Raw genomic sequence first — 22,797 nt, forward strand, 5'->3', positions numbered from 1 at the left:
AATTTCATTAAAAAAGAATTTCCATCATTATCAAAGCTATATATACATTGTCCACAACTTTAAAAAATATGTTCTGCTTGGAAAATACTTTACAATACGTATTTCGATAAATTCTGGTATCTATACTGTACAATTTTTTTTATGTAATATGCATTTGAATGTTTGAAAAAATGTTTACATTTTTTTCTTAATGTAACTTGTTTTTAATATGTTAATCTTCATTCGCGAGAGAATATCAAGAACTATCTTCTCAGTACTCGTCGGCTCGTCACAGGTTATGAATATTCATGATTATAACCAACGATTGAAATTATCGAAAAGTGAACAAAAACTTGCACTATTGACTTCAAGAAGAACATTAAAATTATAATTTTTAAAAATTATCTGATTTAAAAGAGAATTCTTTTATTTCTATATTGAAATATTTGTGCCCGAAGCAAATTCTCCATACATTCATCACACTACGCATGCGCCTAATCAGCTGCCTGCGATAGATCTCATTCAGAGCTAAGGTTCTCAACGATTCGGGGGTGTATATATATTTTAGCTATCGGTTCGAATGGATTGTTAGCCGTTTGAGCTCTCGTCGGAGCTGTACGGTTATCGTTTCAAACCGGCAAGACTATCTACCTCTAATAACACGCTAAAACACTGTGAACATTATTATTCTGGACATCTTTTATTAATATTCTGTTGGAACTCGCATAAACGTTAAATTTTTCCTGTGATTGATAGATTGACCATTTAAAATTCGATTTTTGGACTTGGACATTTTGCTTTAAATACCCAACATGAATTTAATGTGCTGTGAAACGGAATCGCAAAGAAGAGCATATGAAGATCCCGTGCTTCTTAAAGACTATCGAGTCCTGCATAATTTACTGCAAACGGAGGACAGATACATGCCATCACCAACCTATTTTTCTTGTGTTCAAACTGACATTAAACCATATATGAGGAAAATGGTGGCACAATGGATGCTTGAGGTAATTTTTTTAATTCATTGTTTTGGATTGCAAGGAAATTTTCAATGAGAGAATGCAAAAGAACACAGAGGAATGTCGGTCACCTTCACGAGGGCATGTAGTTCATACCCTGCAAATGAAATCAAAATGCATATTTATTTCATTCATATCTGATACTGACATGCATGCGTTCTGAAAGTTAAGTAATTTTTCTGTTAAATTATGTTAAAATTGAGTATTTTATCGTAATTGGTGATTTTATATCATTTTTCCTTCAACTCGCATATTTTCTCATGACGCGATGGAAGATCAAATATGGCGGCCAAAATTTTTAGAGGGAAATAGGGTACCTTCACAAAAAAGGTTTTAAATCACATTTTCAATCAATAAAACCCAAATATTATTGATAAGCCTTTTAGAGTAAACATCGAGGAAGGATCTTTATATTTAAAAATTCATTTTTTTCGCAGGACCTATTTTTTACAAATTTTCTCTACTCGATAATTTTTCATGTGGGAGAAACACATTTTGGCCATAATAACGTTTATTTTTTACTCGTTTTTGACAAATAAAGAATAAAAACGCACTTGTCACCTATTTTGAACTGTATTTAACGTGTTTTATCACAAAAATTGGAGTTTTGATGGAAAATGAATTTTTATTAAAAGATTTCTTCATCCGCTCAAGTCTATCAACTGCCGGTTGGCCGCCTGTATGGTGGTGAATGGCTTTTGATTCTGCGCACTTGCTATCTATGTTAAATATATGACTCTTCAACCAAGTAAATACTTTAATAATTAAAAAAAAATTAAATAAATTTGTTGAAATTCAATTTAAAAGTTAGAAAACGTTTTTTGAACTTTGTTCTTCATATCTTTCTTTTTTTACTTCTGGTTAAAGAGTTTAAAAGAATTTTTTTTGGAAATAAAACAGTATTTAGAAGTAATAATTTATTTTTTCAATTTTATTTATACTTTCAGGTCTGTGAAGAACAACAGTGCGAAGAGGATGTGTTTCCTTTGGCTATGAATTACATGGACAGATTTTTATCAGTAGTGGACATTCCCAGAACAAGACTTCAGCTTTTAGGAGCTGTGTGCATGTTTCTGGCATCTAAATTAAAGGAAACCACACCTCTAACTTCAGAAAAACTTGTCATTTACACAGACAGATCAATATCATTGGAGGAATTGACGGTGAGTTTCAGAGGTGTGAAATTTCCACCCCAGGGAGGGAGAGGGGAGTCTTACCTGTCCCACCTGAGTTCCAGACACCTTGAGAAAAACCTGTCTGTATATCTGACCACATGCTAGGTTACACAATAAAGAATTTACTTGGACAGGCTTGGATATTGTCAATAGATTTATATTATCTACCTGGTTTAATTAAATCAACAATAAGCCATTAAACATGAAGGCATCATGCTGTGGAAATGGGGCTGAGATAAATCCCTCAGTTTTTCTCTACAAGCAATAGAAAGGGTTAGAAAGAAAGTCTTCAAAGGCTAATTCAGATTTATCAAAAGTATCACTAATAAAAATTTGAAATAAAATAAAATCTGGAATTTTGTCTACATTAGAAAATTCCTCTCTGTGATCTACTATAGGTAAAAGGGCCTAGAGATATGTTTATCAAGTAAAGTGTATACCTATATGTGACAGTGTTGAAGCATTCAGGTATACTGAGTGGGTTTTTTCCTTCATGCCACAAATTTTTTCTTGATCACTATGTGATAATACAGTGTTTATTCATCATTGTTTTCTTGATGTCGCTTGACAAGAGATAAAACGCAGAGATGACACAGAAAAAAGTTATAAATGTCTTTTGAACTCCCAGTGCTTCCTTCATTTATGTTCACATGCTTTTCATTTACATGACTTTTTAATTATGAAAATTAACATTTTTTTTAAATTTTTTTTTCTAGGAAATGGAATTGTTAGTTCTGAGCAAATTAAAATGGGATTTATCTGCAGTGACACCCCATGACTTTTTAGAACAAATTTTGTCTCGGATATGTCCCGATCAGGAGCGATGCAATGTGATTAAGAAACACTCACAGACATTCATAGCATTGTGTTCAACAGGTAAGACCTAAGAATCTTCTATTCTCTAATCTTTCCATTTATCAGTGAAGTGTTTTGAATGTAAGAGAGGAAATGGGGAGATTTGAGGAGGGTGTTTGGTATGTATTTTTGGAGTGTGGGAGTTTTTTTGGCAAGGATGCCCTGCTGTAGGTAAAAGATGTCTGGCAGTGGATTCAGGTCACGCTTTCATTCACTGCTGAGTTGTAAACACAGCACTTTCCCACCATAAACTGATTGAGAAAACTCAGCTTCATAGAGCCAGCAGCCAACAATTTACACAAACCAAACAGCAGAAACTTCCTCCACACATCTGGGAAGGGACAATGCCTCAGGAATTTTGACATAGTTTACTTTTGACTTATGTTAAATATATCACCAAACATTGTGTCAAATTGGTACATGAGTCACTCTGGAAATCTTCTTTTCCCACTCCAAGATTAAGAAAATAAAATCCCTCAGCTTGGAGATTTGTATATAACTTGTATGTCTTAGCATTAGAAGTGTTTTATTGTAAAGCACACCATTCTGAATTAACTCTGATTGGGGAAATCAGATTTGCAAGCCTATTAGTTCAGAGCTTGTGTGATCAACAGCTTGGGTTAAAAGAACCAAATAAACAGTAAAGAGTTTTCTCCCTTTGATAGAACTTGTCACCTTTTATTCTTGGTATTTAAACTCAAAAGTTGCCTAGGTACAAAAAAAATTCAAAAGAAATATTTATTAAAATATTATTGAAATTAAATTCTTAATTGCTCTTCTCTTTTTACAAGGGAACTTTTAGCAGTATTGATTTTTTTTTTTTTTTCCTATCAAATTTACCTGCAAAAAAATTCAGGTGAGGGGTTGTTTGCTTTTCTGAGGTCATGGCATGTCCCGATCATTAGAAGTCGCGTGGCTCCTGTCGTCATTTGCAAACAGGTGATGCTTCAGCCTGGCCCCCCTGTATAGGTATTGTCTGAGTCTCTGCTTGAATGCCGCTAGAAAGCTCAGCTGTTTACAAATTTTTCCCGGCATCTGTCAAATTGTTGAAAATAGCGACACAGCAACCACAAAACATTCCCTCAGTTGACTTGCTGTGGGTGACCAAACAAAGACAAATTAAAATTGGAAAATTACCAAAGCAGGTGTTTAATGCAAGCTAGAGATAAAAGAAATATGATCAAATAAAAGTTCTTGACTAATCATATTTTCACTGAAGTAACTCAAAACAGATTTTCTTTCATTTTACAATTTTCAAAAAAAAAAAAAAAAAAAAAAAGAAATTCTTAAAAAGACATCTAAAAAATTTAAAGTTTTGCAGCAGGCCTTTTGGTATAGATGAGGCCATATGGTGGGTATGTCAAAAAATCTTTCAAGCAGTAGTTTAATTGATACACATAAAAATAACTAAGTAAAAGATTTAGGGATTATGCAAATAAACATGGCCGAAATGATAGATCCAGAATTAAGAGTACATAGGATATGAACAAGACAGGAAGGGAGAGATTAGTGGGGTTATTCACAGAAGACCCTAGGTCAAGTGCCACCTAATCAAAATTGACCTATGATGTCAAACTCACCTTCAAAAAAGCCTATTATCTACCCAAACTTTCCATTTAAATTTCTTGAGAAATTTTGTATAAAAATGCTTAAATGCCTTTTCCTTGACAACAACAATAGAAAGAGCCTTTTTTGTGTGAAATTGAGAATTAAGGTGTAAAAAGAAGTTTTAGGTGTTGTAGACAGGTATACAAATGAAGGTGAGGGATTACTTATCAGAGTTTATTTACCTAACCCTGTGAATGCTGTTTGTTTATGGTGGGAAATGTACAACTCATATGAAATGGAATTTGAAATCTTTTAATTTTCTTTGTGCTAGTCGAGCAATTTTTTTTTTTACAAGAAAGCCTCTCATTGCTGCCATTGTGTCATGCGCGCTCAGAGATTTAATGCATCAAATGACTAACAAAATTTTTTTTCTTCTCTTTTTGCAGACTGCAAGTTCATTAACTACCCTCCCTCCATGATTGCAGCAGGTAGCGTGGGAGCAGCAGCCCATGGTCTTCTAAAGACGGACAACACAAAACTCCTTCAGAGTCTCCATCACATCCTTAGTATTGACGTGGTAGGTGTCTGCTTTACAGCACTTTCGATTCATTTTTTTTTTTTTTAAAGAAATTCTTGACACCTTCAGCTTGGAAAAAAGTTTCTGATATTTGTTGTAAGAAATCGTTGTCACTTTCTACTCTTTGTTACGAGTGGTAATACAGTCAAAAAGGAGTCTAGGGTCCTTTGTTGTCCAATTAGCACCTCAGTGGCTGGGTGTTAGTGATAAACACACCAAGCTTGTGATTAAGCAAACTTAACCCAGCCAAAAGGTTAATGACTATTTGATAAGGTTCTAAGGCTCCGAGTTCAATGTCACAATAAACTATAAACTGTAAAAGTGACCTGGCAGACTTGTAGCAATAGTGTGGGAACGCTGATTTTCTCCCTAGTGTTTACTGATGGAGCTGAAGTGTTTTTCCTGTTTTCTTGTTGGCTTTGAGATATAGATAAAATATTGTTGTGATAAAATCCTTTTCACCAAACCATGCTTAAAAATTCTAAATTTTTGTTTTGCAGGATTGTTTAAAGTCATGTCAGGACCAGATAGAACAGACTCTATCATCAAATTTGTCGCACATGGCACAGTTTTCGGAAGCGACAGCACCACCGAAAGTGGAGGTCCACAATACCCACCGTGTTCAACATGAGGGGCAGCCCACCACCCCAACAGATGTTCAAGATATCGTCTTCTAACCCTACAGCCTCCCGTTAGTTCAGCCCCACCCCATGCTGATACTGGGAAGAGTGGTGCCAAGTATTTCTGTTGTGTGGTTACCTTCATCTTCAGTGTCAGTATGGTATGGTGGGGCAGTTAAATGGTTGCTTAAGTCATTCATAATTTGAAATTATCCTTTAAAAAATTTTTTCCTAGTTTTGTCATCAAGAAGTGGTCAAATATAGGATTGGTCATTCAAAAATCCTTTCAGAACCATTTGGACTAGAAAATAAAATTAAAAAAAAAATTGTACTCTAGTAGACTAAGTTTATAATTAAACTAGCTTAGATTTTTCCTTTTATTTATGCATGTACACAATGTACAATGTGTAGTTGCCTCCATTAGTTAAAAAAAAATGTGAAAAAAAAAATTCTTAAAAACTACAATATATAAATTAAAAAAAAAAAAAGTTTTGGTCAGTCTTGCTCAGATAAATATGGTAAACAATGCATGCTTTTCTCAGTATATTAGTATATATATTTTTTTTCTTTTTAAAGATGAATTTCATTGTATGATTGACTTTGCAACCACTCAAAAATTATTTTAACATATTCCTAACTGCCAAGGAAATTATTTAGTTGCATTTACTACGGTTTATTATTACATTTCTTTTTTATTCTGCACCCTTTGCCATGCCAGACCTTCATATCTCCAAATAATTTGGCCATTTATATTTTTTGTGTGACCTCATAACGAGGTGTGGTTAGGTGGACCTGAATGAAGAATCACTGCCTTAAACAATATTTCTGATAAACTGTGCCAGAAATAAACACCAGAGTACATGTGTTCATAATTTAAGAAACAAATATGTGATATATATAATTTTTATTATTTTTTGCTGGTGTTTATCATTTTGTCTGCTCTGATGTGTTTCAAAGGGCCATGGTTTGTTAATTTTGTACGAGTTGTTGTCTGTTTGAAATGTTTCACAACTTTCTATGTTATATGTGGTACTGCCTGTTTTTACCTTGTACATATTTTTTTTTTTTTTTCAAATTTCATTGTTCCATATTCTGGTTTCACTTTCAACTTTCATTTTCTCCATTTTTTTTTTTTTTTTGAAAGAGCAAAAAAAAATTTCAATCATTTATATATATTTTAACTCTAAAAGAAGTTATCCGTCTGCAAAATGTATTCATATATCGGTGCTTATGATACAAAAAAAAAAATCTATAGATTATGCATGAAATTTTAAAACTTCATTGTAACATGGCAATCATGAATTCATTTAATCACAGTTTTGTCACAAAACATGTATATGTTATGCAATGTTTGTTAGAACAAAAAAAAATTAGTGCTATATTTTATACAACAGTAACTCACTGTGTGTGTAAATTTTATATGTAAATATATATTTATATATTTGATACAAAAAAAATCACAAACTATTTTTGACAGAAAAAGTTTGAAAAATTGTTGGAATTGTGTTCATAAGGATCAAAGTTTCACATCCAAGTTTCTTGATTGTCTGAAAGGGACCAAAAATTCTTAAAACATTTCCATTCTTCTTTTTTTTAACCAAGCAAATTCTCATTTCCATGAAAAACCATAAATGATGTGTTCAAAATTATATTTATAATTTTCAACAAAGTTGAAAATATTTGCATTTTTTGATATTTTTCAGTTAATTTATTTATTAAGTTGTAAAAAAAAAAATTTGTCTCAGATTGTTGTATTGCCTTCCAAGTAAGAGGATATCATCTGTTCCATTTGTGTATTGGATAACAAATGATAAGGTTTCGATCAAAAAAGTGATGATTTTTCACTTACAAGACCATAGCCTCGATTTGAAAGATCATGTGACCTTAGCCTCACTCTGAGAGAGAAGTCACATGTTAGGACAGTAGTTGTACGAGGTGAACCCACATATTATACATGGTTACATGTTTTTTTGTCAAGTAAGCATACACAAAACTTTTTCGAGCTTACTCAGATATGTGTTTATGTAACAAAATCCATAACTATTTAAGTCTTTTTTTTTCGATTAAGAGAGCGTTTATTCATATGTATCTAATAATATATTCTGTATCCGAGGCCTTGTCCTGCTCTTCTGTGATTTTCCAGTTAACACTGTGTATTGTTCCGAGCTGGAAACAAAGAAATTGTGTCTCAAAACCAAGAGCAGGACAAATGTAGGCAGTATTGTCTTTTTTTCCCTTTTTTTTTTTTTTTTTACCTTAGTAAAGATAATGAAAGTAATTAATTTTTTTTATCTGTGTCTTTCAAGTTTAAAGAATTTCATTTTTATCTGTGATATTTTGTCTGAATACCAATGATGAAATGATAGTTGTATGAAAGTTTGAAAATATGAGGATTATGAATGCTAGACTTCATACAATTGCGGGTACTGTATATTTAGTTTCAATGCAATATGCATACGATGAGTAAAAATGGCGACCAAAATTAACGTACATTTTGTTTTATCCTCGCAAAAAAGAATGTGATAACTTTTTTTATTTTACCCGTAAAGCTGCAATTTTAGAGGATATTACTTGTGTACGATAGGTTATGGTCTCTTATTTCGTATCTTTGGTCGCAGTTCAAAGGGATGTAAAGTTCGGAGAATTCTTGTAGAAAACTTATGCGAAGAAATGTTTTACTTTGTATAGGAAAGCGACGAAAGTAGTTTGTAAATTTGGAAAGTTATTATGCATGTAAACCATACTGAACTGTACTTTTATACTGTTCGACCAAATCTTACACGATAAATGTGTAAATCAATTGAAGGCAATATTGAATAAAATATTTGAAATTGAAATAAGAATTTCTGTTATTATTGACAGTTTCAAGATTTGGGAGTCATTGCTGGCTCGGACTGGCTTATTCATTAAGAGAGTTATAGTAGTTGTAAATTGTAAACTTGAAAAGGGTTTCTGATCCGGATTAACCCGATCATTAGTAAGCTTGTTAATCCACAAATGTACGACCGATTTATAAAATATACAATGGCGAGGGAAATGCCGTTAAGAGCAAACTGATTTTCGAAAGTAAATTCGGATTAACGCATACAAAGCTCCACATAATTAAATAATCCATAATCTTAAATTTGTGGGGCGTCGTGTTTAGAAGAACATATGGGCAGGTTATCAAGGAAACAAACAGAGATGTAAAATCCATCTAAACGTCAGCGTATGTCCGATGGTCGGAAGTAGGAAGTTTTTCTATGGAGATTAAATCGGAGGGATTTTGACGATTACATTTCCATTAAGAGTCGTGTTATAGACATACTTATATACATGTACATGTAGATATTTAATTTGTATTCTGCTGAGACGACATTTTTTTCAGATGTATATTACTTCCTATGTCTATTGCTTTCCTGGGTGCAACGCATAATTGATTAATTATAACGCGGTGTAAAAATTTTCTAGTAATGCATAACCATCAAGATTTTCATAATTTAGGGTGTTGCTTAAATTTTAGTTACTGTAAGACAGTGCGAAGTCTGACAGAAGCAGAGTCTGACAAGAAGCATAGATGAATCCTATAATTGGGTGATTGAACCTTTATTGAAAAGACAGTGCTCTAAGTAAATTTATGTATATAAAGTCCTTTAGAGGTCATTTCAACGGTTATCAGATAAAATCACAGAATAGGTTCAGATGCATAATTCTTTTGATAACAAGGAATCTTTTACGTGAACGGTCAATGAATCTTGCACAAGGTCGCGCGGATCTGCTTTGCAGGTGGGGTGCCGATAGCACACATATGACAAAACTGTCCTACCTCGTCATTAGCTTATCAAGTGGGTCTAATTAATACAACAATTGAGGAATTAAATGTCTTGAATATATTTTCCATTTGGTATAGAAGATATCAGGTGGTTGACGGATGATTTGGATAGATAGGACTATTCAGTTGATATTGGTGCCTCAAAAAGTACACGTTGTTCAAAAACACTACATCAATGATTATTCAATGCAAGTTACAATTATCCAAAAACACTACATCAATGATTATTCATATCCAAAAACAAAACATCAATGATTATTCAATGCAAGTTACACTTATCCAAAAACAAAACATCAATGATTATTCAATGCAAGTTACACTCATCAAAAACAAAACATCAATGATTATTCAATGCAAGTTACAGAGATGCCTGTCTCTTACAGACAAAATAGATACAGTATACCCGGAATCTCTTTATTTACCGTATCTTAACTCTAAAAAAAGAAAAATAAAATGTTCACATACAAATAGAAACATTTTTTTTACATGTATATGCTTCAAAAAGATCCTTGATTCATATATATACGTACCCACTCTCTCTCTCTCTCTCTCTCTCTCTCTCTCTCTCTCTCAAACAAAAGATGTAGCCCGTTTGATTATATGCACTGCAGTATGTCAATGAGTCCGCAATAGCGATGGCATTATATGTACATGTATATATTTACACACAATGCTCATTGCATACATACCGGTCAATACGAATCATTATCAAAGGTCAGAAAAGGGCCGCTTGCAGTACGTGTCCTAAAAGACACATATTATTCTTTGCAACCTATCCTCAGATAAAAGCTTTAAAATGAAGTAATATGTTATCATTATCTCTTGGCGCTACGGCACTCTCTTTCTCTTGTCTAAAGAACAAGGGCTACTGTGTATTTTTATGCATTTATAATGAACTCGCTCAGTCTGTCTGAAGGAAATTCGAAACGTTTGGAAATGAAAACTAATCTAACAACTGAAACCTTTTTTCTGATATCTGATAGAGTAAATGATTTCATATGGCTTTAGATTGGTCATTAAAACCTGGACAGTAATTGGGAGGTCGTGTTGGCATGTCCAGTGCCAACGTGTGTGACCAATTCCATAGCGATATTTGACATTTTCATAACGCGCAACGTGAAAAGTTACATATAGATGTGATTGTTGCAAAGTGTGAGTAGTGTCATTTCGGACCCCATAAAATCGACACCCCCCTCCCCGAGGTGCGAAATATTACGATGACCAGTTCCGATTACAAGTCGTCTAACAGCCCCTACCTGCTGGGTTGAATTAGTACAAATTAGTGGAAATTAAAACTAGATTCGATGACTGACCAGTACACTGTAGGGGGTAGGGAACTAGGCTTGTAAACGGAATCAATAGTGGTAGGAAATTTTCGATTTCTCCAACAATGCGCCTTGTGAATAATAATACTCAGATTTAAGTGTGCTTTTAGAAAAAAAAAATTGAGGTAATCTTAAAATGATATTCAAAGTTTGATTCGATGTTACAGTGTAAAGGTATTTCTTAAAAAAAATTTAAGTTTAGTATTTAAATTTTGATGTTATGAACATGGTAACATTTCATCATTTCCTTAAATGTCTTCAGCATAAAAATGCAAAGTTTACTTCTAACAAAAATCTCTCTTTTACGATCAATTTTCATATATAAATTATGTCAAATTTCTTATGTTCATATTACAACAGAACTTTCAAGATTATGAGGACAAAGGCCAGTGTCTTGTATTTTTCACCTGTACGGGTAATTATCTGGGCACTAACGGAACTTTTTCCTCCTCTTTGTCCGTCTATACCCAGATGTCCCCAAACGGACTGTTAGCTACCCCCAGAACAACGAACCTGCGTCTGCCCGAGAGAAACTCCACTATAAATGGAACACACTCTTCAAATTCTAATTGTTTCGTTTGAATAACTTTAATAATTCCATTACAATCGAAAATTTCGATATCGCACGACCGTGATTAGTTTTATTTTGCACGAGCGTGTTTCACAAAGGGCAGGTGCGCGTGTGGGGGACAAAGAGGCAAGCGCTGTATGTTCAGACATTTTGTTTGATCGCCCTGTTTCATCAATACCGATACATCGCATCAGACATTGCGATACTTATTAGCAATAATAAACGCTCCATGACGTTTGACAAGAAGACAAACCTTTAAAATTCACCATTGGCACGCGACGGCATCAAAGAACACAAAGATTCGAAAACACTCGAGGCGTGGCTAACGGGGTCGGTGATCTAAAACTTTTGAGGTAGCCACTTTCGATGAAAAGACCGTCAGGTGAAACTTACGCGTGTTGGCTGGGGTATTATTCCGTGTGGAGAAATTGCGAAAGATGGTAAACTTATAGGTTTTGAATCATCTTGTTTAATTTGTACATAATGGAACCGAACCCGCAGGTGCTGTGTCGGCACGCGCTTCTGTAATATTGGTTCATCTTTATTCATAGCGATACATCAAGCGTTGTAACCTTCCGCCGAATTTTAATACAGCTGCATCGTGGATATAGATCAACTTTATCCATCTATTATGAGCAGGTGGTGAAATCGACTTCCATCATAATACTCTCTATAATAGGTAAATGTCGACACAGACCAGCGAATTCTTTGTCATGCGATTTGAAATTACGGTGAAATCAGTCCTATACTATATTCCCTGTAGCACATGCCGTCACACTATATCGTCTCCCATTGGACAATGCTGAAAGTTCAATAGATTCCGGCACACTTTTAGTTTTTATGTTTAATTTATTGCGTGTTATATTTACAGAAAATGAAATGCGATTCGTTTGATCCAAAACACACAATAGATTTTAACGCAATCTATTCGTTGGCATGTCATAACTAAAAAGTGATTAATGAATTTTAGATGAAGAAGCCTTTTTCAACTTGAAATGTTCATTTAACAACTGCAAATTGTGATTTTTTTTTTATTTTGAGTAAAATTTAAAAATTTAAAATTAGCTTTATTTCTTTTATTTTCTTTTTTTAAACCTTCTTTTCAAACAAAGACCCTGGTTTTATGATGAAGACATGTGCAGGATAAGCGGCCAGTTATTGGTTCATGCGAGATCAACCAAGCTTTTAGATTCCACTGCACTGTGATGGAATGGTCGTCAAAGACATATGCCAGCCTCCCAGATTCACCTGCCGTCGGTTGAAAAAAAAAGGGGGCGATGACCAAGTTCCAGCTGCCTCCAAAAATCGATACACTTTGTTTTCAGTCTAAATAAAGAACCGTTATTTTGAGGAAATTCTGATCAAGCAAGGCTGGTCAGTTGGAAAAAATTCTTAATGTCCAAACGATGCCATCGAACCTGTGGTCTTTTGTCTAACCATAGCGAAAGCGAACAGGAGCGGCCATTGTTTGGCAATTTATTTGGATCACTTGGAAGAAATCTTGTCATGTCCGATTGACACTTGTAATTTGAATAACATTTATATATATAACTCATTAAAGCTTTCATTTCATTTTGTCTACTGCTTTCAAACTTTGAAATCGCTAGAACTGACCTTTGCAGACTTAAAATCGTAAAAAATTTGATTTGACGTCAGTAGTTGTTGCCTTTTTATAGACAAAGAACTGGGCGATTTGTTTTGAGACCTGTTAAATGCATTCCAACAGGTTCAAGAATTTGGCAGGTTTATCAATAAGCCAATCAATTCTTCAATAATCTATCAAGGTTCTAGATCTGGAATCTGAAGAAGGAGTGATCCAACAGGATTATTTCGCATGAAGGGAGATAACCAACAGGATTATCCTGCGGAGAAATCTGGACTCTCCTTGCACCTGGATTGGTCCATATCATTAAGCTTGTTGGAGAGTAATTGTCTTTTACAACTGATATTCGCTTAATTGTAGTTCTGCATGTGATCGTCGACCTTATAGCAACCTCTAATCGGTTTTAAGGTTCTTTTTTAAAATAACGTTGGCAGTTCAAAAATCAAACTACTACCAGCACATTATTTGCATATGTAAGTGTTTAGACTGGCAGAATAAGTAATATATTTTCATTGATACCCTTCAACTTTGCATACAATTACCATAAAATTTGCATGTGGTCTTTTTTAGTTCACTTCGGCTTTTATCTATTTTGAATTTTCGCCAGGATCTTAAAAAGTCATAGTAGCGATACTCAGGAAGACATTTTACCCGTCTGGAAAGGGACTTATACCAATAGAATAACTGACTTAATCCTAGATATTCACATGCTAACCTCGACTTCAGAACAGGTGACAGAGAGTGAACCATGTTCTACATTTAGTCTCGATTTTGCTCCAAGACAATCGGCAGATGTTAAGAAGGTGAATAATAATTCATAATGCATCGATTTGGAATAATTCTGAACTAAAGATCATTTCTGGTGAATAATATTGAATAAAATTTACCCCTCCCGTTCCCTCCCAAAATTCACACAGTTCCGGTCCCCAGGCAGACTAACGGGGCGTTAGCCTACCTCGATTCGAATTTGAAAAAAAATAACGGAAACGCTTTGATCTTATTCCAAGCAAAGGTCACCGCTTAAGCCCCCGCTGTGTATATTTAAGTTTTCATTTATTAGAATGTTAAAGGCTTACTGTTAGTGAAATAAGTCAAGTATCAGTATGGCTGTAGACAATAAGTTCAGGGTATAGGAAGAAAATCTACCGGCCACGGTTACCTGAATATTCACAGAAGGGTGATTACGTTATGAAATTAAGAAAACCCCGTTTTTTAAAATCATGAGTATTCGATGAAAAGCAAAAACACACAAAGACTCTACCCCTCCTTTGTATTCATCTCAAAACGTTTGATCACAGCCGAGAATTGGGTTTTTTTGGTATATAATTTTTTTGGTGGAAAAATAGGAGGGAGGGGCGAGGGTTTCCAGAAGTGATAATAAATCTATCAATACATGTATACAGCTTCCGATAAGAGGTAACACGATTTGTTGCATGGCAGGCCAAATGTTTATTAAGGATAGCATCAATAGTTTATTTTCAAAATCGACTCTATACTGTTTATGACACAGAAAAAAGTTAAGGACATTCAAGTCAATTAAAGAGGGTCGCTAAATTCTAGGTTGATAGAAAAACGAAAAAAAGAAATTCTAGAAGATCAGCACTCAATTTAATTGTCCCATAAATCAGATTTCAGATTTTATTAAAACCAAGAGACATACATCTCATAGGTATAAATATTTTATACATATAGTATACAATAGAGCATTTCATATGAGCAAGATATAAAGTATACTATTAAGTATAAATGAATAAAGCATTTATAAATCCAACAGTTCATTTCTTAATCTGTTTGCAAAAATATATATTTTCCAAGGTTACACATTTCCTTAGTATTTGAGCTGTTCAACAATTGTATTAACTTATAAACACTTAGACGACAGGCATGATAGTTTTTGATGTACTTTTTCCTCAGATTTTCATATTTTGGACATTTAAGTATAAAATGAAATTCATCTTCTAAATCACGTAAAACAAAGATAACATTTTTTTAAAAATTCCTCGGTGTATCATTATATCTTCCTCTTTCAATTTTTGAATCATATTCGGGAAACACATGTTCTATAATTTGTGTGTAAAGGTTTACAAAGGTACGATTGTAAAGTAAAATTATCCACCAAATGTCGATATAAAAATCCTTTAGACGAGGCATGACTATTTGACGTTTTTTGTTTGAAAATATCACAAATTAATTCATACAATATCTTAACAGAGTGTGAATCTACATTACTGTTGTTATACAGATCTGATAGACCATTTAGATCGAATTCTTTTTTATGTTTGTAATCCACATATCACCATTTTCTACAATATCCTGTCAATTATCTCTTTCTTATTTGCAACAAAACCGTCAAAATAACATGTCATGTAATGATGACCGTTTAATCAATTAATTAATGATTAATCTTATCAGTTTACACCTGGATTAAATTGCAGATACATCAAAACGCACGCGAGCACACCCGCGGATATGTTCGCATAGGTGGTCTTTGATGTTGTGTATATCTTTATATTACATGTAAGTAAAAAATTGATGGATATCAACTTGATCTCCATCATAATCTGATATTTTGGATAGATAAATTTACAAATGCTCCAAGTTCAAATCGACATCCTATCATGAAGTGTTTTATCTTCAAGCTACAATTTTACACCGAAAATAAATGTTAAATTTCCCCTCCCAGTCTTATGTTCGCTAATTGTTGAAGCAACCTTAATGAAATCTTACGATTCTACATTCGTTTTGGCGTCATAAGGAAAGTCCATTGATCGGGGTGATAATTATGGGCTAACGAAGGAAACAAATGTCTTATTATGTATATGATGGTCATCTCCTTGTTTTGTCATTAATCAAATTTTAAATGTGAATTTAATTAGTGGCTGATGATTGAAAGTTAGAAGCATGGTCAGTTTCAAGTGTCAAAACTGGGTTTTGTAATCCTGGCTAATTATTATATACCCAATGGCTAATTACAAATATATATATATATATATATATATATATATATATATATATATATATATATATATATATATATATATATATATATATATATATATATATATATATATATACATATATCTCTAATGTATGATACGGCGGCTGTAAAGTCTTATGTAGTAAAATTACACACTTAAAATATAAATCAATGAGTATCGGTATTCAGATGCGTTTTAATGTTAATAACTTTACAAAGTCAAGATCAGAGAAGTTATAAAACAAAAATGAATATAACACGTTATCTATACATTAATTTTAAATTCGAAGTATGAAGTGCTATCAGAGACATTGTCTCTGGTACTACATGTATGTATGGCCATTGCAGATTACGTCACAGCAGTTTCATGCATATGCCCCCTACCGGCTTCTCTCAGCTGATGGGGCTATTACCCTTGGAGTACCTGTCCGCACCGGAGACGGGAGTCGCTTTGATGTCGAGCCAATCCGGTTGTCACCTGCTGGTTGAGGGGTGCCTGAGCAATGTGATGGAATTCTTCAGCGAATTTTTCCCTTGTTTTACTGTTTTATGGGCTCTAAAGGGAGGATGGCCATCATTAAAATGGATGATATCACATCGATAATCTTTTTCAGAGATTGATGAAATGAAATCTAATGTAATTCTGTCCTTCCTCTCACAAAAGTGCACATGCAGCCTCCCCCCTCTGGTCTTTCGTTAATTATTGATCTTAAGTCGAATAATATTATAATTAAATTGTCTACTGGACTCGAAAATTTGAAGGAAAACTAATTAAAGACAGAAATTCAAAATGTGGAGAGAGAAAAAAATCATTTCCCAGATGCTTCTAATATCTAAGATCCGAAATCATGAATAATGCCTTTCATAATTTTATCTTTAACCTTCCCTTGTTGGGATTTGGTGGGAACTCAAAAGAAAAACTCCGATCTATATTAAATACATTAGCAAACATGACATAATGACTTCTCCCTCTTTTTTCTCTAGGCTACTAAATTCTCGGATCATCTTTCTTTAATCCGTCTACTAGATCTAATATATGCATTGGAATTTATCAGATAAAATATTCTAATTGGCACGCAAGTGTGGCTAATTCTAATCGATAGCCTCTGATTAATAGAGTCTTCACTAATTCCAGACAACTTACATATTGACTTACTTCAACATGGTACAATCTTGTCTCTGGATTTTATCGACACTAATCGTGTATCAATCGAAAAAGAAAATAACTTTACAGACAAAGTGCGATTCACCAATATCCTAACATCGGAAATATGCGCGGGAAATTTCCCCATTTACGTTAATGATATAAAGAATGCTTCTTTACATGGGGGTCATAAATAACAACAGATGTAATGCCCAAAAATTTTATCTATTAAAAATGCATATTTCTTTTTCAAAGACACTGAATGTAAAAATAAAGTATTTGTTATTAAAATTGAATTTAAATTCAATAAAACTGCTTCAAAAAGACTGGAACATGTGCTTCGTATCTGTTATGTCGATGTATAAAAGGGATGAACATGCTCATTACGATAAATTATATATGCTATTTTGTCTACAGTCAGAATTATCATCTGTTGGTGTCTGGGACGATTTATAATGTCTCAGACTTGCTCCCAAAATCTCTATGTTATGAAAAACTTGGAGATTACTATCATATCATTATTGTTCCTGGAGGAATCGTAGATGAAATTATACTGTCCACAGCTAAATCACTGACTACGAAATTTCAAAAGACCTCTCTCTCTCACTGCTTTAAAAGCTATCGTAATGACCGGGGGTATGATTTTTTAATAAAACGTTAATTCTACGTTATTTTTTGGATTTTTCATATGGAATACATTGTAAATGTGTACTCGAAGAATAATTTATGAAAAAAGTCGAATAAAAATATCATTGGACCCAGGGTGTATATTCGGGGGGGGGGGGGGGGGTCCTGTCCACAAGCACCTGTGCAAAATACTCGAACCGATGATTTCGTATCCCAGTAGACGATTTATTGAAAAGTATCTCTTGATACGTTAATTGTATGGTTCTCTAACATATGAAGTAAAAGTATGCAATTTTTGTTTTTATTGTTTAAAAAAAAAAGATTTTCAAAGACTTTTGTGATTTTAAATTTTGTGACCCAAAATTAATCCAATTTCTCCTTAATAGCACACAGCTGTCGATCGACAATAAACATACCATTAATTAATAATATGAGTGGTTCTAATAAATCAACATGTACACTACACAGATTTATACATAATCAGTCTATGATTTACTATCATGGCATACATCAAAATGATTTAGAGGGTTTGTGTTATTAAATACAGTTCACACATTTTTCAAATTAAAAAAATAAAATAAAATCGTTGAAGGAAATTCGTACCTTTTATAGAATGCTTATAAATGGGAGAATGAATTTTGATGAATCGACGGGATAAAAAACGGTCCGTTTATAGCCCGGCTTAGTGTCCTTTCTGAAATATTTTGCCAAATAAAAACCTGCAGATATATAGTGCTTATCGTGTTCATATCAGGCATATAGTATCAGGGCCTTTTCCCCTCCTTTTTTCCAAGAATAGTCTTGTGTGTGTGTGTGTGTGTGTGTGTGTGTGTGTTAATTTGGCTTAGGATTTTTTTTTACTAAAAAGGTCAACTCCCTATCCCCCCCCCCCACTACCCACCCACACACAAACATTTTTTTTCCTTTAAAAAACTTTTTTTTCGTGTCATCTCCCAACTTTGAAAAACGAATGCAACATGTCAGATATTTTGAATGACGAAATTCTACATATATAATAAGAAATAAGTCGCTCTCTGCATCATCTAGCTACTCAATCGATGAGCGCACGAACAGAACAACCAACTTGCTCATGTTATCCAATGTATATAAATCTATATCACCGCGTGTTTAAATAAATGAGTTTTTTTCCCTAAAATATAAAATAACTATAACATCAACTGTTCTTTTAACTTTAATCACAGTGTTTATAAAAAAAAATAACAAACAAAAACAAAAACAAAAAAACAAAAAACAAAAAATACGACAAATTGAGAACCATGTCAATTAAACATAGAGGACCCCTTTATAATCTATACATTAAATACCATCGAGGTATAGTATCAACAGAAAGGAATTGATCAAAATTTAAAATTTCATATTACTTTGAAATCTTTTCTGGTACAGCTCACTGCTTCGTTATATCTCCCGCTTGAAAAAACGGGGGTATGTAGTAATGGGGTGTCCGTCCGTTTGTCCGTCCGTTATGCTTGAGGGTACCCATCTATTATCGACAAATCCTCCTACATCTCTGAATAAAATTAAAAGAGACTTCCCCAGAATCTTAATTACACAATACCATTGTGCGCATCCTATTATATGTTTTGATATTTGGGCTTTCCCATAGCAAAATATGGACTTTGCCACTGTGCTCATAGCGGGGAGCGGGGGTATCATTTTGTGTGCTCAGTGCTCACATTACCTCTAGTTTCAGAATGATTTTATCTATTGGTATTAGAAATCGACATCATTAGTTTTCAATTATACGGATTATTAATGAGATTATCTTTTCCTTCTGTTCAGTCCCCTGCTGCCGTGTTTTCTACACACTTCAATGTAGATACTGAGACTGGAACTAGACTTAAGGATGATGTCACCTCGTTTCCTGACACTCGTTAAGGCGGCTGCCACCAGCTTAATTTAGCAAAACACCTCAATCAACCAACTAATCGACGTAACTAATCCTGATTATTTTCCATGGCAACGATAGTATTATCTCTCCGATTATCTATACTTGTCAATTATCTATATATAATTATGACCGTTATCCAAGATTTTGCTAGAAAATGACCGTTGACTGAGGGAAAATCTTAGTTACCAAATTTTTCTGTGTCCCGTTATATATATGTATATTTTTACGAAACTCAACTCTTATCGACAACGATTAGCAGTATTGCGTGATTAATTAGCTTGACTGTGTTTGAATAGTCTACTTTTACGAGCTGTTAAAATAAGTAAAAGTGATAAACCGAGAAACTGATTTTGAATGACCGGCATATTTCAGATAAAGCAAAATTCGATAGAAAACAGTTCTGAAGATTTATAAAGGGTCAAAATGATAAACTTTCAAGGGTCGTAGACGACTCTATTATCATTCTTGTCAAATTAAGAATAAAGCGGTCTTTTTATTCCTTGTGCACCGATTCACGCCAATATACATATTTCGTCGCGTTCGATTTGCCAAATCAGCTGACCCAGCACTTCGTGTGTGTCTTGACCAATGTCTGTCGTGTGACATAGTTCATCGTCACTTTACGACAATCAGCATTCCACAGTGACAGACAAATCGAAAGGAGAAACACACAAACGTAAACAAACACAGTGAGTCAGGGCGCAGACATCTCCCGACCCACGGGATTTATCGCGCGACCCTACCCGCCAAGATATGTGCTTCAGATATACATGTATTTGTACATGTACTTGCATGCAGTTGCTTAGTACCATTTCTTACAAGCTTACGTATATTGCCTTTTTGAAAGTTTCGACACAGTTACAATGAAACAATTTTTTTCATGAAAATGCACATCTCTAGATAACCTCCTTAATTAATATAACAACATGAAGATTACAGTTTAATGTCTTTTTCTGTCTTAACCAATAAATCAAAGATAGTGTGTGAGTTTTAATTCTGTATATTGATAATATAAAAAGACAGAAATTTACTTAGTCTTGAAAATTTGAATCTTGCATCAATTGCAAATTTAAGATTTAAAAATTCACACAAAATTTAAAGTTGAAGCTAAAATTCTTCATCAAAATGAGATTCTAAAGTCGTCTGTGTACTTCTAGATGAGATAATCTAATGTGTAAGATTTATTTTTCTATTTTTGTTTTCTAGGACAAAATTAAATTAAACACCAGTTTCGACATCAGTGAAATTGACTTGAGCGCATAAGAATCAGGAATATTAAGCTGTGTGTAATATTTAAATACAGACTGCTCACCTCGACAGAATACAGCACATAATACCTGTCATTTGCAAGTGTTTCTGTGTTTATCCGTTTACATTTTAGAGCATTTTATTTAAATTTAAAACATTTAAATTATTGTGATCAGATTTTTACTGTGTACTTTCATTCCGATGCATACTTTCTTTGTTTGTTTGTTTGGTTTTTTTGTTTTGTTTTGTTTTTTTTTTTTGTAATTAACATGTATGGAATTTAACCTTACAGAATCATTTTAAAAATGATGGTGATAAATGTTCATTGAAATGAAAGGGTATTTCGTCTTTAAATGCTTATCTGTTGCAAGACGAAACCAGAAGTGTCTGACAAGATTGTAGCTCTACTGGTTTGTACTTATAACAAAGGAAGAGAAAAGTAGCGCTTGAACTTGAAACTGTAGCAGGGGTAGTTCACAGACGACAGACAGACAGCTAGACAGACCGGTCGGACGACGGGCACCTTACTATCGCATAATCTCTTCTGGTCTCTGACCAGTAGAGCTAAAAATAACAGAAAATGTACATTAAGGGTAGAAAAAGCTCGTGGCCTCCATCAATTAATTAACCACTGATTTACTGACGTACTGGATGGCCAAATACTGTTTTCTTTGATTCATCATAACCGGACATTCCATAGAAGTCGTTGCTGCTCTGACCGCTTTCATGGCTTTGCCCCGGGTTCAGATAATGTAAATACCATGCAATATAAACCCAAAATAGAAAATTTAATGACCATCAAATTAGTGTACTCAATAAATCGTGTATAAATTGTCAAATTTCTTCACTTTTTTATTCAACAATTTTTAATGCCGACTCTATGAACGCTTTGCATTAAAATTACATGTACATTGCATGTAGTGTAGTTATTCTTTTTCATACAGAATACTCGAGCTGTATGCTTAAATATTGCGGCCAATTAAAAAAACACTTATTTTCTTACATGCTAAAATATAATACATACGATAAGACATTTCTATTAATTTATAATATTATACGTTCTGTAATGAAGAGGCCTTGTTTACAGAAAACATCTCTCAATATAAATGCAGCGAATAAACTACTTGCTTCATGAAATAAAATTCTTGAGTTAAAACTTTACAAAACTCGCGGACCTTGTCTTAGCGTTGGCGATGATGCCAGTATATTTCAACGTAACCCTGCTTTTCATGTGTGTTCCTTTTTTTTTTAAATAGAGAGTCTGAGAATAGAATAAATTGTACTGAGCGAGAGATGATATCAGTTTAAAGCTGTCGTTTAATCATTGTTGAATACCGATTTCCTCATTTATATTAATCCAGACCAAATGCAGCATTGTCCGTAATTGTGGTTTTAATTGATGTTGAAAAATTGTTGAATAGTAGTTAAACACATTTTGAAATTAATAATTAAAGCGACAGGTGAGCACAAGCGGCATCTGGAACCTAGAGCCGAGCTACGAGTTACCCCTCACCTTAGCGCGCACCTGTCATTTGGATTTGTGTTTATGGACAAAACTAAAGGAAGGAAAAATAAAACTCTTTAAATTGCCTGTGATTTTTGAAAGAAACGGTTAGCAAACTTTTCTGTTTTCTTAATTATTTATAGTATACCACAGCATTTTAAGTTCAACGATTCATTTTTGAAAGATTTTAAAATTTAATTGCAGGTACCGAGCATTTTCGCATTGACACGTATTATACAGTTCAACAGGACGGTTACGTACATGTCTCTAAGCACCCTTCCCATCGGATCTATCTCACTTTTGAT

At 33.7% G+C, this 22,797-nt stretch overlaps 1 protein-coding gene across 1 annotated transcript; it reads left to right on the forward strand.

Moving 5' to 3' along the window:
- The first annotated feature begins 502 nt into the window (after positions 1 to 502).
- LOC133201843 (G1/S-specific cyclin-D2-like) lies at positions 503 to 8,616 on the forward strand. The gene is made up of 5 exons (XM_061337645.1): positions 503 to 986; positions 1,946 to 2,161; positions 2,890 to 3,049; positions 5,023 to 5,153; positions 5,654 to 8,616. The coding sequence occupies exons 1-5, from the start codon at positions 792 to 794 to the stop codon at positions 5,828 to 5,830; spliced, it is 879 nt and encodes a 292-aa protein (XP_061193629.1). The 5' UTR covers positions 503 to 791; the 3' UTR covers positions 5,831 to 8,616.
- The last annotated feature ends 14,181 nt before the right edge of the window (positions 8,617 to 22,797 follow it).

This window comes from Saccostrea echinata, unplaced genomic scaffold, assembly GCF_033153115.1.
Source record: "Saccostrea echinata isolate AGI-Se365-2 ecotype Australia unplaced genomic scaffold, CSIRO_AGI_Sech_v1 ptg000045l, whole genome shotgun sequence".
NCBI classification, from domain to species: Eukaryota; Metazoa; Mollusca; class Bivalvia; order Ostreida; family Ostreidae; genus Saccostrea; species Saccostrea echinata.